The sequence below is a fragment of the Ranitomeya variabilis genome, chromosome 6, assembly GCF_051348905.1.
Source record: "Ranitomeya variabilis isolate aRanVar5 chromosome 6, aRanVar5.hap1, whole genome shotgun sequence".
Taxonomy (NCBI): Eukaryota; Metazoa; Chordata; class Amphibia; order Anura; family Dendrobatidae; genus Ranitomeya; species Ranitomeya variabilis.
In genome coordinates this window covers 410,701,816-410,721,760 of record NC_135237.1, presented here as the reverse complement: position 1 = coordinate 410,721,760, position 19,945 = coordinate 410,701,816, and the positions used below count along the sequence as shown (strand labels likewise).

The 19,945-nt window shown below is 43.2% G+C and overlaps 1 protein-coding gene across 1 annotated transcript in view; it reads right to left on the bottom strand.

The window, feature by feature from the left end:
- The window catches only part of LAMA1 (laminin subunit alpha 1), a 236,431-nt gene that overhangs the window by 84,003 nt on the left and 132,483 nt on the right, over positions 1 to 19,945 (bottom strand). The window contains exons 23-27 of the mRNA XM_077270228.1: positions 17,319 to 17,555; positions 13,665 to 13,808; positions 12,605 to 12,784; positions 12,234 to 12,419; positions 2,036 to 2,163 (exon numbers count right to left, since the gene is read on the bottom strand). Coding sequence (XP_077126343.1) covers positions 2,036 to 2,163; positions 12,234 to 12,419; positions 12,605 to 12,784; positions 13,665 to 13,808; positions 17,319 to 17,555 — 875 coding nt within the window. The remainder of the gene's footprint in view (positions 1 to 2,035; positions 2,164 to 12,233; positions 12,420 to 12,604; positions 12,785 to 13,664; positions 13,809 to 17,318; positions 17,556 to 19,945) is intronic.

Here is a 19,945-nt window from a genome sequence, read left to right as displayed (position 1 = left end):
AATAATGTAGAAAATTTGCAAAAACAGGACTTATTTTTTTATTAATCATATATTGCAGTGTGTGCTTATTATCATTATTATCATTATGAGCTGCAAGAACAATAGTTCAGATTTCAGTGCTGAAATCTAACATTACTTGATGACTCAATGGCTTGGTCCTCAAGAAATCTCCCACAGAAAAGGGAGGACCATACCTACTTGGATAAAAAGACTAGACTTACATACAAATAAGAGGGGGTGAAATCTTAGGAATAGAGAGGCACAGGATAAAATAAAAACTACCCCAGATTCAGAAAGACATTCCCCCCAGGCATAAAGACCCCCAAATAGAAATGTATTTATGTCTAGTCTAAGTATGGCATTAAAATGATTTTTCTGTTTAACAGAATTGTGCGGTAATGGGAAATAATACGTTTTCCTAAACATATAAACCCATATACTGTACTTATATTCTCCATAGCATTCCTTCTATAATATTCTAATATATTCTCATGCAGCAAATTTGTAGAAACTTCTTTGATTGTCCTTTTTATTTGAATGGATCAGAAATAGATGATCTTGCTGCATAAACTACTCTGTTCCGCTGCATGGAACAGATAGTTGCTGAAAATCTGCGTGTGTGGATACACCCTAAATCCCAGTAGTCATAAAGCACAGGGTTAGCATTCTATGTTTTGCCCCATGGCTGTGATACTTACATTCACACGCAGGCATGTAGAAGGGCAAATAATTACAGATTTTAATAACCTTATATTTGTATTAAATGCATAATTTTTTTATTAATAGCACATTACAGGGGTATTCTCAAGTTGTCTCTTGAGCAGCTCAGAGCTATTCAGTCTCCCCACTTCTTTGTTGCTTGGGGTCAAGCACTACTGCTTAAGGCTAAGTTCACATTTGCGTATATGTGCGCAGCGCATCATCTGCATGTGCCAAAACGCATGCAAACGCATATTTACGCAGCGTTTTTTATCAGCATCAGCTAACGCATGATGGCAAAAAAAAGCTGCATTTGTATACGTTTTTTGCCTGCGTTTGCATTTTCATGCGCATGCGTTCGATATTTCCAGGAGGGCATGTCTCAATGGGCGTGTCTCAAAACAGTTCCTGGACATGCGAAGTCCGAAATGCGCAAGCGCATCCAGCGCATGCGTGTGCAAGGACATGCATACACATGCATTCCCATAGACAGTAATGCGCATTTTTGCGAACACACGCAAACGCATGTCCATGCGTACAGCATGTTAAACATATGTATGCATGACGCATGCGGATCTATGCGGATCAAGCGCTGCGCGCACAGATGCAAATGTGAAACCAGCCTAAGTGACAGCTCTGGTCAGGAGCTTCATTCTGCTAGAACACATTAATTGTCTGTCAGTGGTTTGTTCTGAAGACTACATTGTTCTGAAGTCTACACTATCATTATATTTACATAGCGTTTGAACAAGCATATGGCTCAGAAAAGTGAGAGCTGTGATTAAAAGAGCCGAGTTGGAAGCTGCCTATGATGGGTGCTGGAGACTGAATTCTGCAAACCTGATAAGAACACCTTGCTCAGGAGCTAAGAGGGGTGGGGAGAAAGGTACTAACAGCTGTATAGAAACCAGTGGGCTGGAGAGAGCTGACTGGGATGTTAGGAGTTAACTCCTCTACTGGAATGTAGCTGCTGTGCACCATAATCTGGTGGCATAGTTCCCTGGCAACAAGCTGTACACCATGTAAGATAAAAGCTATTATTATGCTATTATTTTAAGAGAACAGATAGAGAAAGCAAGTCAATAAGAAACTTGCTTATTTTCATGCTTGTTAACTAACTAAAACTATTTAATAATTAATCTGAGAATACGCTTTTAATTAAAAAATGGCTTTCATCCTTAGACTGTATCACAAGTCATTGGGATTATCTACAGAATACACCATCAGGAATACAATTTTGAAAACATGGAGATTTTGCCACACTTGTAGTGCTATGGTTATATGAAGCATTATAGCACATAGAGAAGTTTATCACAATACTGTATCATAGACTTACCTGCTCTGTTGTACTCCATAGCCATATGATGCCTTAATAAGAATGTAATCAATGTTGCTTAGAACAGACATGAAATCCCTTCTTGAAACTGAATGTTCGGACACAGAGTTATGATATTTCCAATTACCCTGCAGCAACATATGTGAGAATGAAACAGTTATGATCTATGACTTCTGTGATGATCACCATTGGGAAAAAAATACATAATAAAGCAAACATCAGCATGTCAATCCTTTCAGCGTTTTTGCTGCAGATTTCACCCATATTAATGAGAAGAGAAAAATCTGCCCTAAAAATAAAAGTAAAAAATGTGCATTTTTGTTGCTGCATTTTTCCTGCCAAGAAATCTAGTAATGGTGCAGAAATTTGTGCGCCAAATACGTGTGCACAGACCCTTATTTTGTATGTATAATACATATCAGATGCATATTGTATTTACTAATAGAAGAACATGCAAATGCCAACAACATTCTGTCCTGTATTAGGGAAGACATGGTTTCTACAGAAGAAAGTTTTATTTTACCCCTTAAAAAAATCACTAGTTCAACTGCATCCTGAGTATAGGGAACTAAGGAGAGTTCAAAGAAGGACATCTAAATTAATAGGAGATATGGATGGCATAACTATCAAAACTAAATGAATTTATTCCAGAAAAAAAGAGCATGAGGGGGGAATTAGATCTTTATATAAGGAGGTGAATGGTCCCTATAACTGTTGTCATATATCAGTCTTTTTGCAGAGTCAACAGAGATCACAGACCCCCCGGCTTAGGGTAAAATGAAGAATAATTTTGTCACAAGGGTCAATTCAGATGCTGCCTCTCATTAAAGAGATACAACGCGGTATCAAGACTTATTTTCAAGAAAATGTTCCTTGGGAAAAAATTTGCAAAGTACTTTAGCTCCTACCAGCAAAACTAGAGGCCCATTTGCATGTGTAGACAGCACTGCTTACAGATGGGCCTCTGGTTTGGCTGGTAGGAGCGACGTCACAAAAGTATTACTTTACTCTCTCAACTGTGAAGTTGCTTCCACTGGATTTGGTAATGACTAAAAGTGTAGGTACATTTTAATAGGTGTCACCTTGTTAGGGCTAGCAGAACGCACCAAGTAATAGAGAGATTGATACAAGGTGCGTTCGCAGCCCAGGGTCCACCGTGCAGAGATACCTGCTGCAAAGTAATGGTGGATGGACACTGAGCTCACACGTGGGTTAAACTTCACCCCGTGTGAAATGGAAGCGAGCTCTGTTGCCTCACAGAGTCGCGCTGTACACAGAGAATAATACCCTAACTAGGGTTGTGCTTGCTCTGGAACTCTTCTGTGCTAACCGCACACATGAAGGAACCAGATGCTAAGCCAAGGCTAATTGCCCCCACTGACGCTAGCTGCCTGCCTGAGTGTACAGCCCCAAAGCTAAACAGACTCACACCACATATAAACTGAGTGGTAGAGAATCCACTGACAACAGGCAAACACAAATGATACTAGCGCATGGCTGTGCGGCCATGCAAACCATTTATAGTTATAGCTCTCCAGGACCTTCCTAGTGGACCAATAGGAGCTGCTACAGGACCTGACCATGTGACCCCCGACCTCCAATGAGAGGTGTCTCCCCTTGGGCATGTTCAGAAGGAGAAAAGAAGACTTAGTCTCAGGAGCGCCTGCTCGACGCTGAACAGTACTGGTTATAATGGCTGAACCTGGAAGGGCAGCAGTAACCAAACGTGCAGTATCTGTCCAAGCCAGGCGCTGGGACCGATGTCTCTGCTGAGCAGGTTTCACTGCGGCTGGAGAAGAATGGGAGACCACAGCGGACATGGTTTGAGATTCCCCCTGTGCAGCGGCAGGAACTCAACACCTAACACACCTATTCAGTGGATAGGTGATAATTATTAGATCTGTGTGGACCCTGTCATGATCTCAATGGCAAGAGATCATCGCATAAGCATATATAGGAACTAGCTCTTGGAAGATGGGAACTGAGCTGACCATGAACTAAACCTAACACACAACTAGCAGTGGCCGGGTAGCATGCCTACGTTGATTCTAGATGCCCAGCACCAGCCGGAGGACTAAATAATGCTAGCAGAGGAAAATATTAGTCCTAGCTCACCTCTAGAGAAATACCCCAAAAGGAGACAGAGGCCCCCCACATGTATTGGCGGTGAATTAAGATGAAATAACAAACGTAGTATGAAAATAGGTTTAGCAAATTTGAGGTCCACTTACTACATAGCAGAAGACAGAAAGGACACTTTCATGGTCAGCTAAAAACCCTAATCAAAACACCATCCAGAAATTACTTTAAAACTCTGGCATTAACTCATAACACCAGAGTGGCAATTCCTGTTCACAAGAGCTTTCCAGACACAGTAACGAAACTACAGCTGTGAACTGGAACCAAAATGCAAAAACAAACATGGACAAGAGTCCAACTTATCTAGTAGTTGTCTAGGAGCAGGAACAAGCACAGAGAGGCTTCTGATAACATTGTTGACCGGCAAGCAACTAACAGAGCAGTAAGGTTATATAGCGACTCCCACATCTTGATGGGAACAGGTGAACAGAGAAGATGAAGACACCAGTTCAATTCCACCAGTAGCCACCGGGGGAGCCCAGAATCCAAATTCACAACAGTACCCCCCCCTCAAGGAGGGGGCACCGAACCCTCACCAGAACCACCAGGGCGACCAGGATGGGCCCTATGAAAGGCACGAACCAGATCAGAGGCATGAACATCAGATGCATTCACCCAAGAATTATCCTCCTGGCCGTATCCCTTCCACTTGACCAGATACTGGAGTCTCCGTCTGGAAACACGAGAGTCTAAGATTTTCTCCACAACGTACTCCAACTCACCCTCAACCAACACCGGAGCAGGAGGCTCAACGGAAGGCACAACCGGTACCTCATACCTGCGCAATAATGACCGATGAAAAACGTTATGAATAGAAAAGGATGCAGGGAGGTCCAAACGGAAGGAAACAGGGTTAAGAATCTCCAATATCTTATACGGGCCAATGAACCGAGGCTTAAACTTAGGAGAAGAGACCCTCATAGGGACAAAACGAGAAGACAACCACACCAAATCCCCAACACAAAGCCGAGGACCAACACGACGGTGGCGGTTGGCAAAAAGCTGAGTCTTCTCCTGGGACAACCTCAAATTGTCCACCACCTGCCCCCAGATCTGATGCAATCTCTCCACCACAGCATCCACTCCAGGACAATCCGAAGATTCCACCTGACCAGAGGAAAATCGAGGATGAAACCCCGAATTACAGAAAAACGGGGACACCAAAGTGGCAGAGCTGGCCCGATTATTGAGAGCGAACTCCGCCAATGGCAAAAAAGCAACCCAATCATCCTGGTCAGCAGACACAAAACACCTCAGATATGTCTCCAGGGTCTGATTAATCCGCTCGGTCTGGCCATTCGTCTGAGGATGGAAAGCGGACGAAAAAGATAAATCTATGCCCATCCTAGCACAGAATGCCCGCCAAAATCTAGACACGAATTGGGTCCCTCTGTCAGAAACGATATTCTCAGGAATACCATGCAAACGAACAACATTTTGAAAAAACAGAGGAACCAACTCGGAAGAAGAAGGCAACTTGGGCAGAGGAACCAAATGGACCATCTTAGAGAAACGGTCACACACCACCCAGATGACAGACGTCTTCTGAGAAACAGGCAGATCTGAAATAAAATCCATCGAGATGTGCGTCCAAGGCCTCTTAGGAATAGGCAAGGGCAACAACAATCCACTAGCCCGAGAACAACAAGGCTTGGCCCGAGCACAAACGTCACAAGACTGCACAAAGCCTCGCACATCTCGTGACAGGGAAGGCCACCAGAAGGACCTTGCCACCAAATCCCTGGTACCAAAAATGCCAGGATGACCTGCCAACGCAGAAGAATGAACCTCAGAGATGACTCTACTGGTCCAATCATCAGGAACAAACAGTTTATCAGGTGGGCAACGATCAGGTCTATCCGCCTGAAACTCCTGCAAGGCCCGCCGCAGGTCTGGAGAAACGGCTGACAATACCACTCCATCCTTAAGGATACCTGTGGGCTCAGAATTACCAGGTGAGTCAGGCTCAAAACTCCTAGAAAGGGCATCCGCCTTAACATTCTTAGAACCCGGTAGGTATGACACCACAAAATTAAACCGAGAGAAAAATAATGACCAGCGTGCCTGTCTAGGATTCAGGCGCCTGGCGGTCTCAAGATAAATCAAATTTTTGTGGTCAGTCAATACCACCACCTGATGTCTGGCCCCCTCAAGCCAATGGCGCCACTCCTCAAAAGCCCACTTCATGGCCAAAAGCTCCCGATTCCCAACATCATAATTCCGCTCAGCGGGCGAAAATTTACGGGAAAAGAAGGCACAAGGCCTCATCACGGAGCAGTCAGAACTTTTCTGCGACAACACTGCCCCAGCTCCGATCTCAGAAGCGTCGACCTCAACCTGAAAAGGTAGAGCAACATCAGGCTGACGCAACACAGGGGCAGAGGAAAAACGGCGCTTAAGCTCCCGAAAGGCCTCCACAGCATCAGGGGACCAATCAGCAACATCAGCACCCTTCTTAGTCAAATCGGTCAATGGCTTAGCAATATCCGAAAAACCAGCAATAAATCGACGATAAAAGTTAGCAAAGCCCAAAAATTTCTGAAGACTCTTAAGAGAAGAGGGCTGCGTCCAATCACAAATAGCTTGAACCTTGACAGGATCCATTTCAATGGAAGAGGGGGAAAAAATATATCCCAAAAAGGAAATCCTCTGTACCCCAAAAACACACTTAGAACCCTTCACACACAAAGAATTAGACCGCAAAACCTGAAAAACCCTCCTGACTTGCTGGACATGAGAGTCCCAGTCATCCGAAAAAATCAGAATATCATCCAGATACACAATCATAAATTTATCCAAATAATCGCGAAAAATATCATGCATAAAGGACTGGAAAACTGACGGAGCATTAGAAAGACCAAAAGGCATCACTAAATACTCAAAGTGGCCCTCGGGCGTATTAAATGCGGTTTTCCACTCATCCCCCTGCCTGATTCGCACCAAATTATACGCCCCACGAAGGTCAATCTTAGAGAACCACTTGGCCCCCTTTATGCGAGCAAACAAATCAGTCAGCAACGGCAATGGGTATTGATATTTAACAGTGATTTTATTCAAAAGCCGATAATCAATACATGGTCTCAAAGAGCCGTCTTTTTTTGACACAAAGAAAAAACCGGCTCCTAAGGGAGATGACGATGGACGAATATGTCCCTTTTCCAAGGACTCCTTTATATATTCTCGCATAGCAGCCTGTTCAGGCACAGACAGATTAAATAAACGACCCTTTGGGTATTTACTACCCGGGATTAAATCTATGGCACAATCGCACTCTCGGTGCGGAGGTAACGAACCAAGCTTGGATTCTTCAAAGACGTCACGATAGTCAGACAGGAACTCAGGAATTTCAGAGGGAATAGCTGATGAAATGGAAACCACAGGTACATCCCCATGAGCCCCCTTACATCCCCAGCTCAACACAGACATAGCTCTCCAGTCGAGGACTGGGTTGTGAGATTGGAGCCAAGGCAATCCTAGCACCAAATCATCATGTAGATTATACAGCACCAGAAAGCGAATAATCTCCTGGTGACCCGGATTAATACGCATAGTTACTTGTGTCCAGTATTGTGGTTTATTATTAGCCAATGGGGTGGAGTCAATCCCCTTCAGAGGAATAGGAGTCTCCAAAGGCTCTAAATCATACCCACAGCGTTTGGCAAAGGACCAATCCATAAGACTCAAAGCGGCGCCAGAGTCGACATAGGCCTCCGTGGTAATAGATGACAAAGAGCAAATCAGGGTCACAGATAGAATAAACTTAGACGGTAAGGTGCAAATGGAAACAGATTTACCAAGTTTTTTAGTGCGCTTAGAGCATGCTGATATAACATGAGTAGAATCACCACAATAGAAACACAACCCATTTTTCCGTCTAAAATTCTGCCGCTCGCTTCGGGACAGAATTCTATCACACTGCATACTCTCTGGCGATTTCTCAGTGGACACCGCCAGATGGTGCACTGGTTTGCGCTCCCGCAAACGCCTATCGATCTGAATAGCCATTGTCATGGACTCATTCAGACCCGCAGGCACAGGGAACCCCACCATAACATCCTTAATGGCATCAGAGAGACCCTCTCTGAAAGTCGCCGCCAGGGCGCACTCATTCCACTGAGTAAGCACAGACCATTTACGGAATCTTTGGCAGTAAATTTCCGCTTCATCTTGCCCCTGAGATAGGGACATCAAAGTTTTTTCTGCCTGAAGCTCCAAATGAGGTTCGTCATAAAGCAACCCCAAGGCCAGAAAAAACGCATCCACATTGAGCAACGCAGGATCCCCTGGTGTCAATGAAAAAGCCCAGTCTTGAGGGTCGCCCCGGAGCAAGGAAATCACAATCCTGACCTGCTGTGCAGGGTCTCCGGCAGAGCGAGATTTCAGGGACAAAAATAATTTGCAATTATTTCGAAAATTCTGAAACCCAGATCTATTCCCCGAGAAAAATTCCGGCAAAGGAATTCTCGGCTCAGATTCAGGTGCATGACAAACAAAATCTTGCAAATTTTGTACCTTCGTGGCGAGATTATTCAAACCTGCAGTTACACTCTGAAGATCCATTACAAACAGGTGGACACAGAGCCATTCAAAGGAGAGAAAAAAAAAAAAAAAAAATTTCAGCAGACTACTTATTTCTCTCCTTTCTCAGCCAAGGATTTTAACCCTTTAGTGGGCCGGTCAAACTGTCATGATCTCAATGGCAAGAGATCATCGCATAAGCATATATAGGAACTAGCTCTTGGAAGATGGGAACTGAGCTGACCATGAACTAAACCTAACACACAACTAGCAGTGGCCGGGTAGCATGCCTACGTTGATTCTAGATGCCCAGCACCAGCCGGAGGACTAAATAATGCTAGCAGAGGAAAATATTAGTCCTAGCTCACCTCTAGAGAAATACCCCAAAAGGAGACAGAGGCCCCCCACATGTATTGGCGGTGAATTAAGATGAAATAACAAACGTAGTATGAAAATAGGTTTAGCAAATTTGAGGTCCACTTACTACATAGCAGAAGACAGAAAGGACACTTTCATGGTCAGCTAAAAACCCTAATCAAAACACCATCCAGAAATTACTTTAAAACTCTGGCATTAACTCATAACACCAGAGTGGCAATTCCTGTTCACAAGAGCTTTCCAGACACAGTAACGAAACTACAGCTGTGAACTGGAACCAAAATGCAAAAACAAACATGGACAAGAGTCCAACTTATCTAGTAGTTGTCTAGGAGCAGGAACAAGCACAGAGAGGCTTCTGATAACATTGTTGACCGGCAAGCAACTAACAGAGCAGCAAGGTTATATAGCGACTCCCACATCTTGATGGGAACAGGTGAACAGAGAAGATGAAGACACCAGTTCAATTCCACCAGTAGCCACCGGGGGAGCCCAGAATCCAAATTCACAACAGGACCCCTTCTCAAGGACCTGGACTTATCACCAGAACATGGAAACTCAAGTTCCCCTGTGGCGATAAAACTAGACCTAGGAGGAGTTTAATGAGCTGGTAAGTTCACATGTTCAGTATTTGGTCAGAATTTCACATCAGCATTTGCAAGCCAAAACCAGGAGTGGAACAATCAGAGGAAAAGTATAACAGAAACAAGTCACCATTTCTGCATTTCGCTCCCACTCCTGGGTTTGGATTACACATACTGATGTGCAATACTGACTAAATAATGAACGTGTGAATGTGGCATATAGCACGGCCGAGTGCAATCTGATGTGGGGTAATGCATATTTGCTATTTTTTTCTCATGCCGATTCGACATGAGGAAAAAAATCGCAGCATGCTGCAAGTGACTCCACAAATCACATACGCTTACCCATACAAGTCTATGGGTATGTGTAAAACATAGCGATGCACTCAGATTTCATCTTTTTGCAGTTCTTTTAAGCTAGTCAGTTGATGTTGGTTGGTAACCACTCACACCTTCCTTTAAATATTCACATGACCCATCAGCGGTTATAGATTTCTTCTATGCATACCATCTAGGGCTTTGGATCTCTCCTGTTTCGGTGGTGTTGAGGATGTGGGAGTGCAGATTCCTGGTGCCATTTTCTCTGCTGCATTTTTCTTTGTCTTTCCCGTGTTTGTCACTTCCTCTGTGTTTTACTATCTGCAGTGGTGAGACTAGCCTGCCGGTCAGTGCACTAGCCAGAGTATATTAATGTGACAATCAGAGACTAGGCACGTGATGGCACTGGGCGGAAGGACCCGTATAGGGCATTAGGGGAGCTTAGGAACAGGCACAGGTTGGTGTCAGGAGGTGTCCCATCCCTCTCTCCCAATCCATCCCATCGAATTTATATGCTGTGTCATTCACCGGAGTTACCCATGTCCGAGCGTATCAGGGTTGAGGCAAGAAAAGAATAATATTTTCTACTGTTCGATGATTTGCATTAATGTTGTTTAACCCCTTAGTGACAGAGCCAATTTGGTACTTAATGACCAAGCCAATTTTTACAATTCTGACCACTGTCACTTTATGAGGTTATAACTCTGGAATGCTTTAACGGATCCTGCTGATTCTGAGACTGTTTTCTCGTGACATATTCTACTTTATGTTAGTGGTAACATTTCTTTGATATTACTTGCGATTATTTATGAAAAAAATGGGAATATGGCAAAAAAAATTAAAATTTAGCAATTTTCAAACTTTGAATTTTTATGCCATTAAATCAGAGAGATATCTCACACAAAATAGATAATAAATAATATTTCCCACATGTCTACCTTACATCAGCACAATTTTGGAAACAAAATTTTTCTTTGTTAGGAAGTTAAAAGGGTTAAAAATTGACCAGCAATTTCTCATTTTTACAACAAAATTCCACATTCAAGAAGTTTATTTACCCTTTACATGCTTCACAGGAACTGAAACAATGTGGAAGGAAAAAATTAACATTTAACTTTTTTTTGCAAACATTTTACTTCAGAACCTATTTTTTTATTTTCACAAGTGTAAAAAGAGAAAATGAACCACAAAAGTTGTTGTGCAATTTGTTCCGAGTATGCCGATACCCCATATACCCCATATACCCTAATTGGAAAATAGAAATACATACATTTTTTTTATTTTATTACTTTTTCCTAACTAAGGGGTGATAAAGGGGGGGTTATTTACTATTTTTTTTATTTTGATCACTGTGAAAAGATCTCGCAGTGACCAAAATAAAACAAGAGGAAGAATCTTCCTCTGCCGGCCGGCAGATCACGGCGGGCGCACTGCGCATGCGCCCGCCATTTTCTTACCGGAGCAAGAAGCCGGCGGCCAGGAGAGGAAGCAGGAGGACCCAGGGACACCGGTAAGTATAACAGGGTCCCCGAATCCCCCTATTTCTCTGTCCTCTGATGTGCGATCACATCAGAGGACAGAGAATGACATCGCTTTTTTTTTTTGCGGCCGCCGGTAAACGGTTAATTACCGGCGATCGCAAAACAAGGGTCGGTAAAAACCGTCCTTGATTATGTTCTTTGGGGTCTCGGCTACCCCCGGCAGCCGAGACCCCAAAGATCTTCCGGGTGCCGGCTGGCATTTTTTTCCCTGAACAAGATGGTGGCGCCCATCGGGAGCCACAAGGAGCACCGGGGGAGACAGGTGAGTATTGGGGGGCGATCGGGACAGAGAAATTAATGGCAAATCGCGGGTTTTTTTGATGTTGCGATCGCCGGTAAACGGTTAATTACCGGCGATTGCAACTCGGCTACCCCAGAGAAAATCCGACTCTGGGGGGCGCTATTCACTTTTTCCACAGTGGTTTAAGTACTCTTAATTGCCGCCGTTAAAAGGCGAATCGGCGGTCGTTAAGGGGTTAAAAAGTGTTTATGCTTCATGAAATTCAACCACAATGCAATCAGAAAACTAATTCCAGCCCTCCAATACCTGCACTGTATGATAATGCTTCACTATTTACACAGGATAACCCATTTTGGGATTTCTAGATACCCCCTAAGGTCACTGGCCTCTGCTGTCTAACAGTGGGGTACCTGGGACGCTTCTTTAGATAATCCTGATAAATGACTGCACTTAGAAGTCATATTATACATAGTTCTTACCTCCCTCATGTGGATTGTCATCTCGCTCCTAATCCCAATAGCAGGACTCGGTTTATTCATATAAATAGTCAGCTTCTTGAGGTGTCCGCCGCCCATTATAATGTGAGGCTCCAAATCTGAAGGACCGGAGTCAGCAAGTGCATAATATGTGATAACATACGTCATTGACCCTCCATAGGCCGTCAGCTGTCACAAGGCAAAACAATATGCAAATATTACATTTATATAAAATGTCAAATGTTCCCAAATACATGATCAGAAAGAAAGATGAAAATCAACATATACTGCAAAAAGTAAATCTTAAAATGATATGTTTTATATAGAAGTAAGACACATTTTTGAGGATTCACCTATTGAGGCATTTTACTAACCTTATCGCCAAGGAACTGCTCTGGTAACCGCCAATAAAACGTATCTGATAAGAGGGTCTGCCGTATGACCGATGCATCGAGCAGCATATCGACCTCCTCAGAAAACACTCCATCTGTAGTGCCGGTCATATTACCCAGAGATACCACATGGAGAACGGACTGTGCCGGGATCAGGGAGATCTATAACACATTTAATGAGATCTTACAATTATATAAGGCTTAAAAGGGTCGTTCACCTGTGAGGACACATTTCCTATTTGCTTAAACGGGAATTGCCATCTCCAAGATCCTATCCCAATATGTAGCATGTGTAATAAAAGTAATATTAGCAAATACCTCCAATTAGAAATGTAGTATAGTTCTCCTGATAACCTATGTTGCTTGCTCTATGTACAGGGCATTGCAGAACCTTAGGTATCCATGATTACGACCCCTCATATAGTGAAAGTTAGTAGGGAGTAATTGTAATCATGGATACCTAAGGTCCTGCAATGCCCTGCACATGGGTAAGCGACATAGGTTATCAGAAGAACTAAATGATATTTCAAATTGACAGTATTGATAATATTACTATTATTATACCTGCTACAGGGAATACCCCTTTAAATACACGGGGCTAAAATAATTTTTACAATTGGGTTTCATTAGAAATGTTGCTCTGTTTGCTTTTTACAGGCTCTTTGCATTCAACTTTAATGTGGTCTGTGGTCATACATCAGCTAAGAGGAGCTCAGAAAAAGTCAGATAAAAGAGTTCACCCTCCACTTCAGACCATCACAGCGGACTGACGGAAATTCAGTTAACTCATTCTGCAGCCACAATAGACAGCACAACACAGAGGCTACAGAAAGCGAACGCTGCAGAAAATGTAAGAAAACCCAACTGCAAAATTGAATTCTAGCCTAAAAGAAATGCCCTGAAAAGTTGTATACGGTATGCCAGCGCCATATTACTTTTGTGAATGTATTTAAGTGACTATTACAGTATTCTATATATTATCTGATTTATAAATCAATATCATATGTCTGTATGCTGAATAAATAATATATAAAAGACTTACCGGGATGTGCACATAGTCTTCAATCTCTGCACACAGCTGGGACATCCCAGAACAGAAGCACGGAGAGCAACCCAGAGGGTTATCAGTGCGAAGGGCAAAGGTCCCGCCTTTACATTCATTACAATGACTTCCAAAGACATTTTCCTGTAACAGAAGAGATTCTTACATACAGTAAAGACATATTACATAGGAATCGCACATGTACAGATTGGATAATAACCACCCAGACATCAACATTGGTAATATTACTGTAAAAACTAATCTAAGGCCACGCTCACACGGTCAGTTTTTGGTCAGTATTTTACCTCAGTATTTGTAAGCCAAAATCAGGAGAGGAACAGTCAGAGGAAAAGTATAATAGAGACACATCACCACTTCTGCATTTATCACCCACTCCTGGGTTTGGCTTACAGATACTGAGGTAAAAAACTGACCAAATACTGCTAGTGTGACCGTGGCCTTAACCAAATACTGACAAATCCTGTGGATTGAGTTGAGGACTGAGAAAGTATAATAATAAATAATAATAATAATTTTATTTATATAGCGCCAACATATTCCGCAGCGCTATACAAATTATAGAGGGGACTTGTACAGACAATAGAGATTACAGCATAACAGAAATCACAGTTCAAAACAGATACGAGTAGGAATGAGGGCCCTGCTCACAAGCTTACAAGCTATGAGGAAAAGGGGAGACACGAGAGGTGGATGGTAACAATTGCTTTCGTTGTTCGGACCAGCCATAGTGTAAGGATCGGGTGTTCACGTAAAGCTGCATGAACCAGTTAACTGCCTAAGTATGTAGCAGTACAGACACAGAGTGCTATTAACTGCATAAAGTGTATGAGAACATGATGAGAGGAACCTGATTTTGATTTAACTTATATGAATGGGCAACACAGGGATAGTTAGGTTAATGCATTGAGGCGGTAGGCCAGTCTGAACAAGTGCGTTTTTAGGGCACGCTTAAAACTGTGGGGATTGGGGATTAATCGTATTATCCTGGGTAGTGCATTCCAAAGAATTGGCGAAGCACGTGAAAAGTCTTGGAGACGGGAGTGGGAGGTTCTGATTATTGAGGATGCTAACCTCAGATCATTAGAAGAACGGAGAGCACAGGTAGGGTAGTGTGCTGAGAACAGGGAGAAGATGTAGGGTGGTGCTGAGCCATGGAGTGCTATGGGAATGAGGGTAATAGTTTTGTACTGGATTCTGGAGTGGATGGGTAGCCAGTGTAATGACTGGCACAGGGTAGAGGCATCGGTGTAACGGTTGGTGAGGAATATAATCCTGGCAGCAGTATTCAGTACAGATTGGAGAGGGGAGAGTTTGGTAAGAGGGAGGCCGTTTAGGAAAGCGTTACAATAGTCCAGACGAGAATGAATGAGTGAAACAGTAAGAGTCGAAAGTTAGAAAAGGGCGAATTCTAGAAATGTTTTTGAGATGCAGATAAGAAGAGCGAGCCAGTGATCGGATGTGGGGGGTGAATGAAAGCTCGGAATGAAGTATGACCCCAAGGCAGTGGGCATGCTGCTTGGGAGTAATGGTGGAACCACACACGGAGATGGCAATGTCAGGCAAAGATAGGTTAGTAGAGGGAGAGAACACGAGGAGTTCAGTTTTTGACACTTTCAGTTTCAGATAGAGGTAGGACATGATGTTAGAGACAGCGGTAAGACAATCACTGGTGTTTTCTAAAAAGGCAGGCGTGAGATCAGGAGAAGAAGTGTATAATTGGGTGTCATCAGCATAGAGATGGTACTGGAACCCAAATCTACTGATTGTTTGTCCAATGGGGGCAGTATACAAAGAGAAGAAGAGGGGGCCTAGGACTTATCCTTGAGGAACCCCAACAGTAAGGGGAAGGTGAGAGGAGGAGGGACCAGCAAAACATACAGTGAAGGAGTGATCAGAGAGATAGGAGGAGAACCAGGAGAGAACGGTGTCCTTGAGGCCAATGGAGTGGAGCATAGTGAGGAGGAGCTGATGAACCACAGTGTCGAATGCTGCGGAGAGATCCAAGAGAATTAGCATGGAGTAGTGACCATTAGATTTAGCTGTTAGTAGATCATTAGAGACTTTAGTGAGGGCAGTTTCAGTAGAGTGTAAAGAGCGGAAACCAGATTGAAGAGGGTCGAGAAGAGAGTTATCCGAGAGATAGCGGGTAAGACGGGAGTGGACCAGGCGTTCGAGAAGTTTAGAGATGAAGGGAAGATTAGAGACAGGTCTATAATTAGCGGCACAGTTTTGATCGAGTGGATGTATGATGGCATGCTTAAATGAGGAGGGAAAGATACCGGAAGAAAGAGAAAGGTTGAATATTTTTGTTAAATGAGAGGTGACAGCTGGGGAAAGGGACTGTAGGAGATGTGACGGAATGGGGTCACTGGTGCAAGTGGTCGGGCGAGAAGATAGTATAGATATTGACAAAGAGCTTTGCTTTGATGGTCACAGGAGATGACTTGTAAGTTGTTGCTAATCCCTAGGGCTTAGGGTATATGCACACGTTAACTATTTGGTCCTGAAATTTCTGCATTTTTTGCAGGAAAAACACAGTGGCAAAACACATGTTTATGCTGCATTTTTGTTGCGTCTTTTACTTGCGTTTTTTGGTGCAGATTTTTCCCCACTCATTAGTATGGGTGAAGTCCGCAGCAAAAACACTGAAAGAATTGACATGATACAGATTTATATCTGCACGAAATCTGCAAGTCACAAATAAGCATCATGTGCACGAGACCTAAGGATTCTCATTCACTTTACTGCTATTAGGAAATCCTTCAGGTTTTATGAAAAATCTGCACAGCAAAAACGCAAAGAGTGCACACAGCCTTACCCTCACTGGCTTATCAGTAATGTATATAGACCACTATAGGACGATTAAAGTATAAAGAATAGAATCAGATCAGTTTGGTCATGAAAGACAAAGATGTTTCATTGTAGTTATATAGTCTTACTTTAGTGACTCGGGAGCTCAGAAAACTGTCCAAGTCGTGTAAAATTTAAGTTTTTGCGCCATGATGCAAAATCTACAGCAGTATCTATATTTCGTGTCATTGATCACACTGTAATATTAAGTGAAGGTATGTAAATCCCCCATCCCCAAAGCTGATCTGTCACCAGATTTCACAATACAAACTTCATACATTAGTAAATAGCTCTTAGGCCTGACGAGACTGGTGTACTTACATTGATGATCCTTTCCAGAATGGACATATAATCTTCAAATTAAGATAATCCATATAGTGAGTCCAATTGGGACTAGACTCCTAAATACTTAATATTAGGCAGGGAAACTTTCACAAAAAATAATGCACTCATTCCTAAAAGGATTTTCAATATAAGCACACCAGCCCTAACAGTCTGAGATATCTACTTAATGATGTATGCAGTTTGGATTATGAAATCTGAATACCAATCCACATTAGGCTTTACAGTAATTTCTCCTAATCTTACACTTCCATGGAGAGTGATGTTAGCTTCTGGTTCTATAATAAAATACAGAAGAAATGAGTGTTTACAGGACTTGTCCAGTGGATGGCAGTGTCTGACTAGGAATTTATCTTTTGGATTGCCAGTGCAGCAGCTGCTCACATAGACATCAGTGTAACCTACAGATCAATGGTCTACACTTATTACTGTGTTCCTAACCTTGCAAGCACAGGCACCGGATTCTTCTTCACAGCTGCATACTTTCTGCTTATCATCGCACCAAGCAGACTGGGTTCCTTTGGCATCACAGTCACAAGCAATACAACTGGGGTATTTTCTGTATCCGAATAGACAAGCATTGCAGGTCTGCCCACCAAACTCCTCTCTGCATGGGCACTGACCAGTTGTAAGGTCACACTGGAGCCGGCTCGACCCTTCCCTGCTGCAGTTGCAGTCCTACAATTATTCAGAGTAGAATAAGTAACCTTGTGTATGCATACGACAACAGTTCTCTACTTAGAAACTATACAGAGATACTCCGCTGCTCAGGTCTGATGTATTCCAGCACCCTGCTGGTCTTTGTAGTTCCTACTCCATCCGTTATGTCCCAAATCAGAAATGTGACTGATGCTTCTGTGAACATCTACAACCAGTGACTGGCAGCAGCGGTCCCATTTCCTAATGTACAATGGTACATCATGGCTGGATCAGGAATTACAGAGACCAAATAGGATGAGGGAGTGCCGGAAACAGAGAAGGGGATGATCAGAATTGTGAACAAGCAAGACTTCTTTTCTTATTTGATAACATTCAAAGTTGTTTTCAAAAACATCTTCCATGGCTGGAGTATTCCTTTAAATACCTAACAATAGTAACTTCAATAGGTTTGTACAGGAATAATGTACTATAATTCAACATTTATTACCTATATATTAAAATAAGCATATAGTAACTGAAGGGGATGTGTGGGTTGTTGTCAGCATATTAAAATTTACTAAGGAACATTCTCAGCCTCTATACATTTGTACATTAGATATGGAGGAAAAAGGAGGCTGGCTTAGCTACTGAACTGACCCTGACAGCCCACCCCTTTATAACAAAGCACACTATTATAGAATGAAAGTACAGTAATAGCTGTCTCCACTCCCTGCGACAGCGTGTGACCTGTCAAGTGTTCAAAGGGGGATGGCTGTCCATCTCAGTTCATTACCTAAGACAGCCCCCTTCTCTCCCTCTTCATTAGTCATTAGCCATAGTAGAAAGTCATGGCTTGGCTAATGAACTAAATCACACAGCTAACCATTTTATCAGATAATGCCATATTCATGGTGGTTCAGCGTCACCTCCCACACTATTAGTGAATGTTACATATATAGTATTCACTGACATCAAGGATGCTGGATAGTGATGAGCGAATATACTCGTTACTCGAGATTTCTCGAGCATGCTCGAGGGTCCTCCGAGTATTTTTTAGTGCTCGGAGATTTAGTTTTTCTTGCCGCAGCTGAATGATTTACATCTGTTAGCCAGCATAAGTACATGTGGGGATTCCCTAGCAACCAGGCAACCCCCACATGTACTTATGCTGGCTAACAGATGTAAATCATTCGGCTGCGGCAAGAAAAACTAAATCTCCGAGCACTAAAAAATACTTGGAGGACACCAGAGCACGTTCGAGATATCTTGAATAACGAGTACATTCGCTCATCACTAATGCTGGAGCCATTCATTGATCCCTATAACAATTCATGACTAATTTATGAACTACCTTTAATATTTTGCTTAAATTCCTTAAAATGTATATACACAATTCTCAACTTTAAAATTGCAGCACCAAGAGGGAAAAGCTGTTGAATTATAGAAATTACAGGGACGATAGACAAGGTCATGATATGTAAATGGTGAAAAATGGAAACAACACTTATGTAACACCCCAGGTAACCGGTTGTTACAGTGGTATTGCCTTCCTCACAGGGAGGGTGATGCCATGCCTGGAAGCGAGGAAGGATCCCTTTAACAGGTAACAAGTACATGCAACACTGTTCTGACTCCAGGCCAGAAGGGGGAGCTCTAAACCCGGTTTGAGGGTGACTTCTCTATATAAATTCTGGCTGGAGGAGGAGTTAGGTGAGATTGTGAGAGGAGAGTGAGGAGAGAGGAGTCAGACAGAGAGAGTCTGAGAGTGGAAAGCTGTGGCCGGAAGACCGAGGTTGTGGGGGTAAGTCTATGCCCCACAGCAGAAACCGGCGGACAGGAGATTGCAAGTCGACTGTCCACCATTAACACCCGAAGGCACAGCAACACATATAGCCCAGAGTCATAACTAGAGACACCTGTAAAATTGCACGAGTTGCCTGCCATGCCGGTAGTGTTCTACCAAAAGGGACAGAGAGGAAATGAGGACCTTGTGTGAAGCCTTAGGCAGCAGGGGACTTCAACACAGCGCCGAAAGGAAGGCTTCCAACCCCACCTGGCCAGGGGATCCCTGAATCGCTTCCAAGCTGGCCGGACCGCACCATCACCTGTGATCTTTACCCTGGACTCTGGCTGCTTCATATCAGTAAAAGGTAAAGAGACTGCAACCTTGTGTCCTCTAATTCTTTCTGGCACTACACCATTTTTGCCAACTACACCGGGAGCCCTGGGGATTAAGCTTTACCTGTGGGAAGTCATACCATCCCTGCTGCCGTACCATCATCCCCAGAGGACCCCTTTAAGCAGCGTCGGTCATCCCTGACCGAATACCACAGGTGGCATCACGAACTCTACTACCATAGACTTTACTTCCATATACTGTGCCTCCTTTTATTGGATGCCCAGGGCCACGGACTGGGTCACAGCGACTG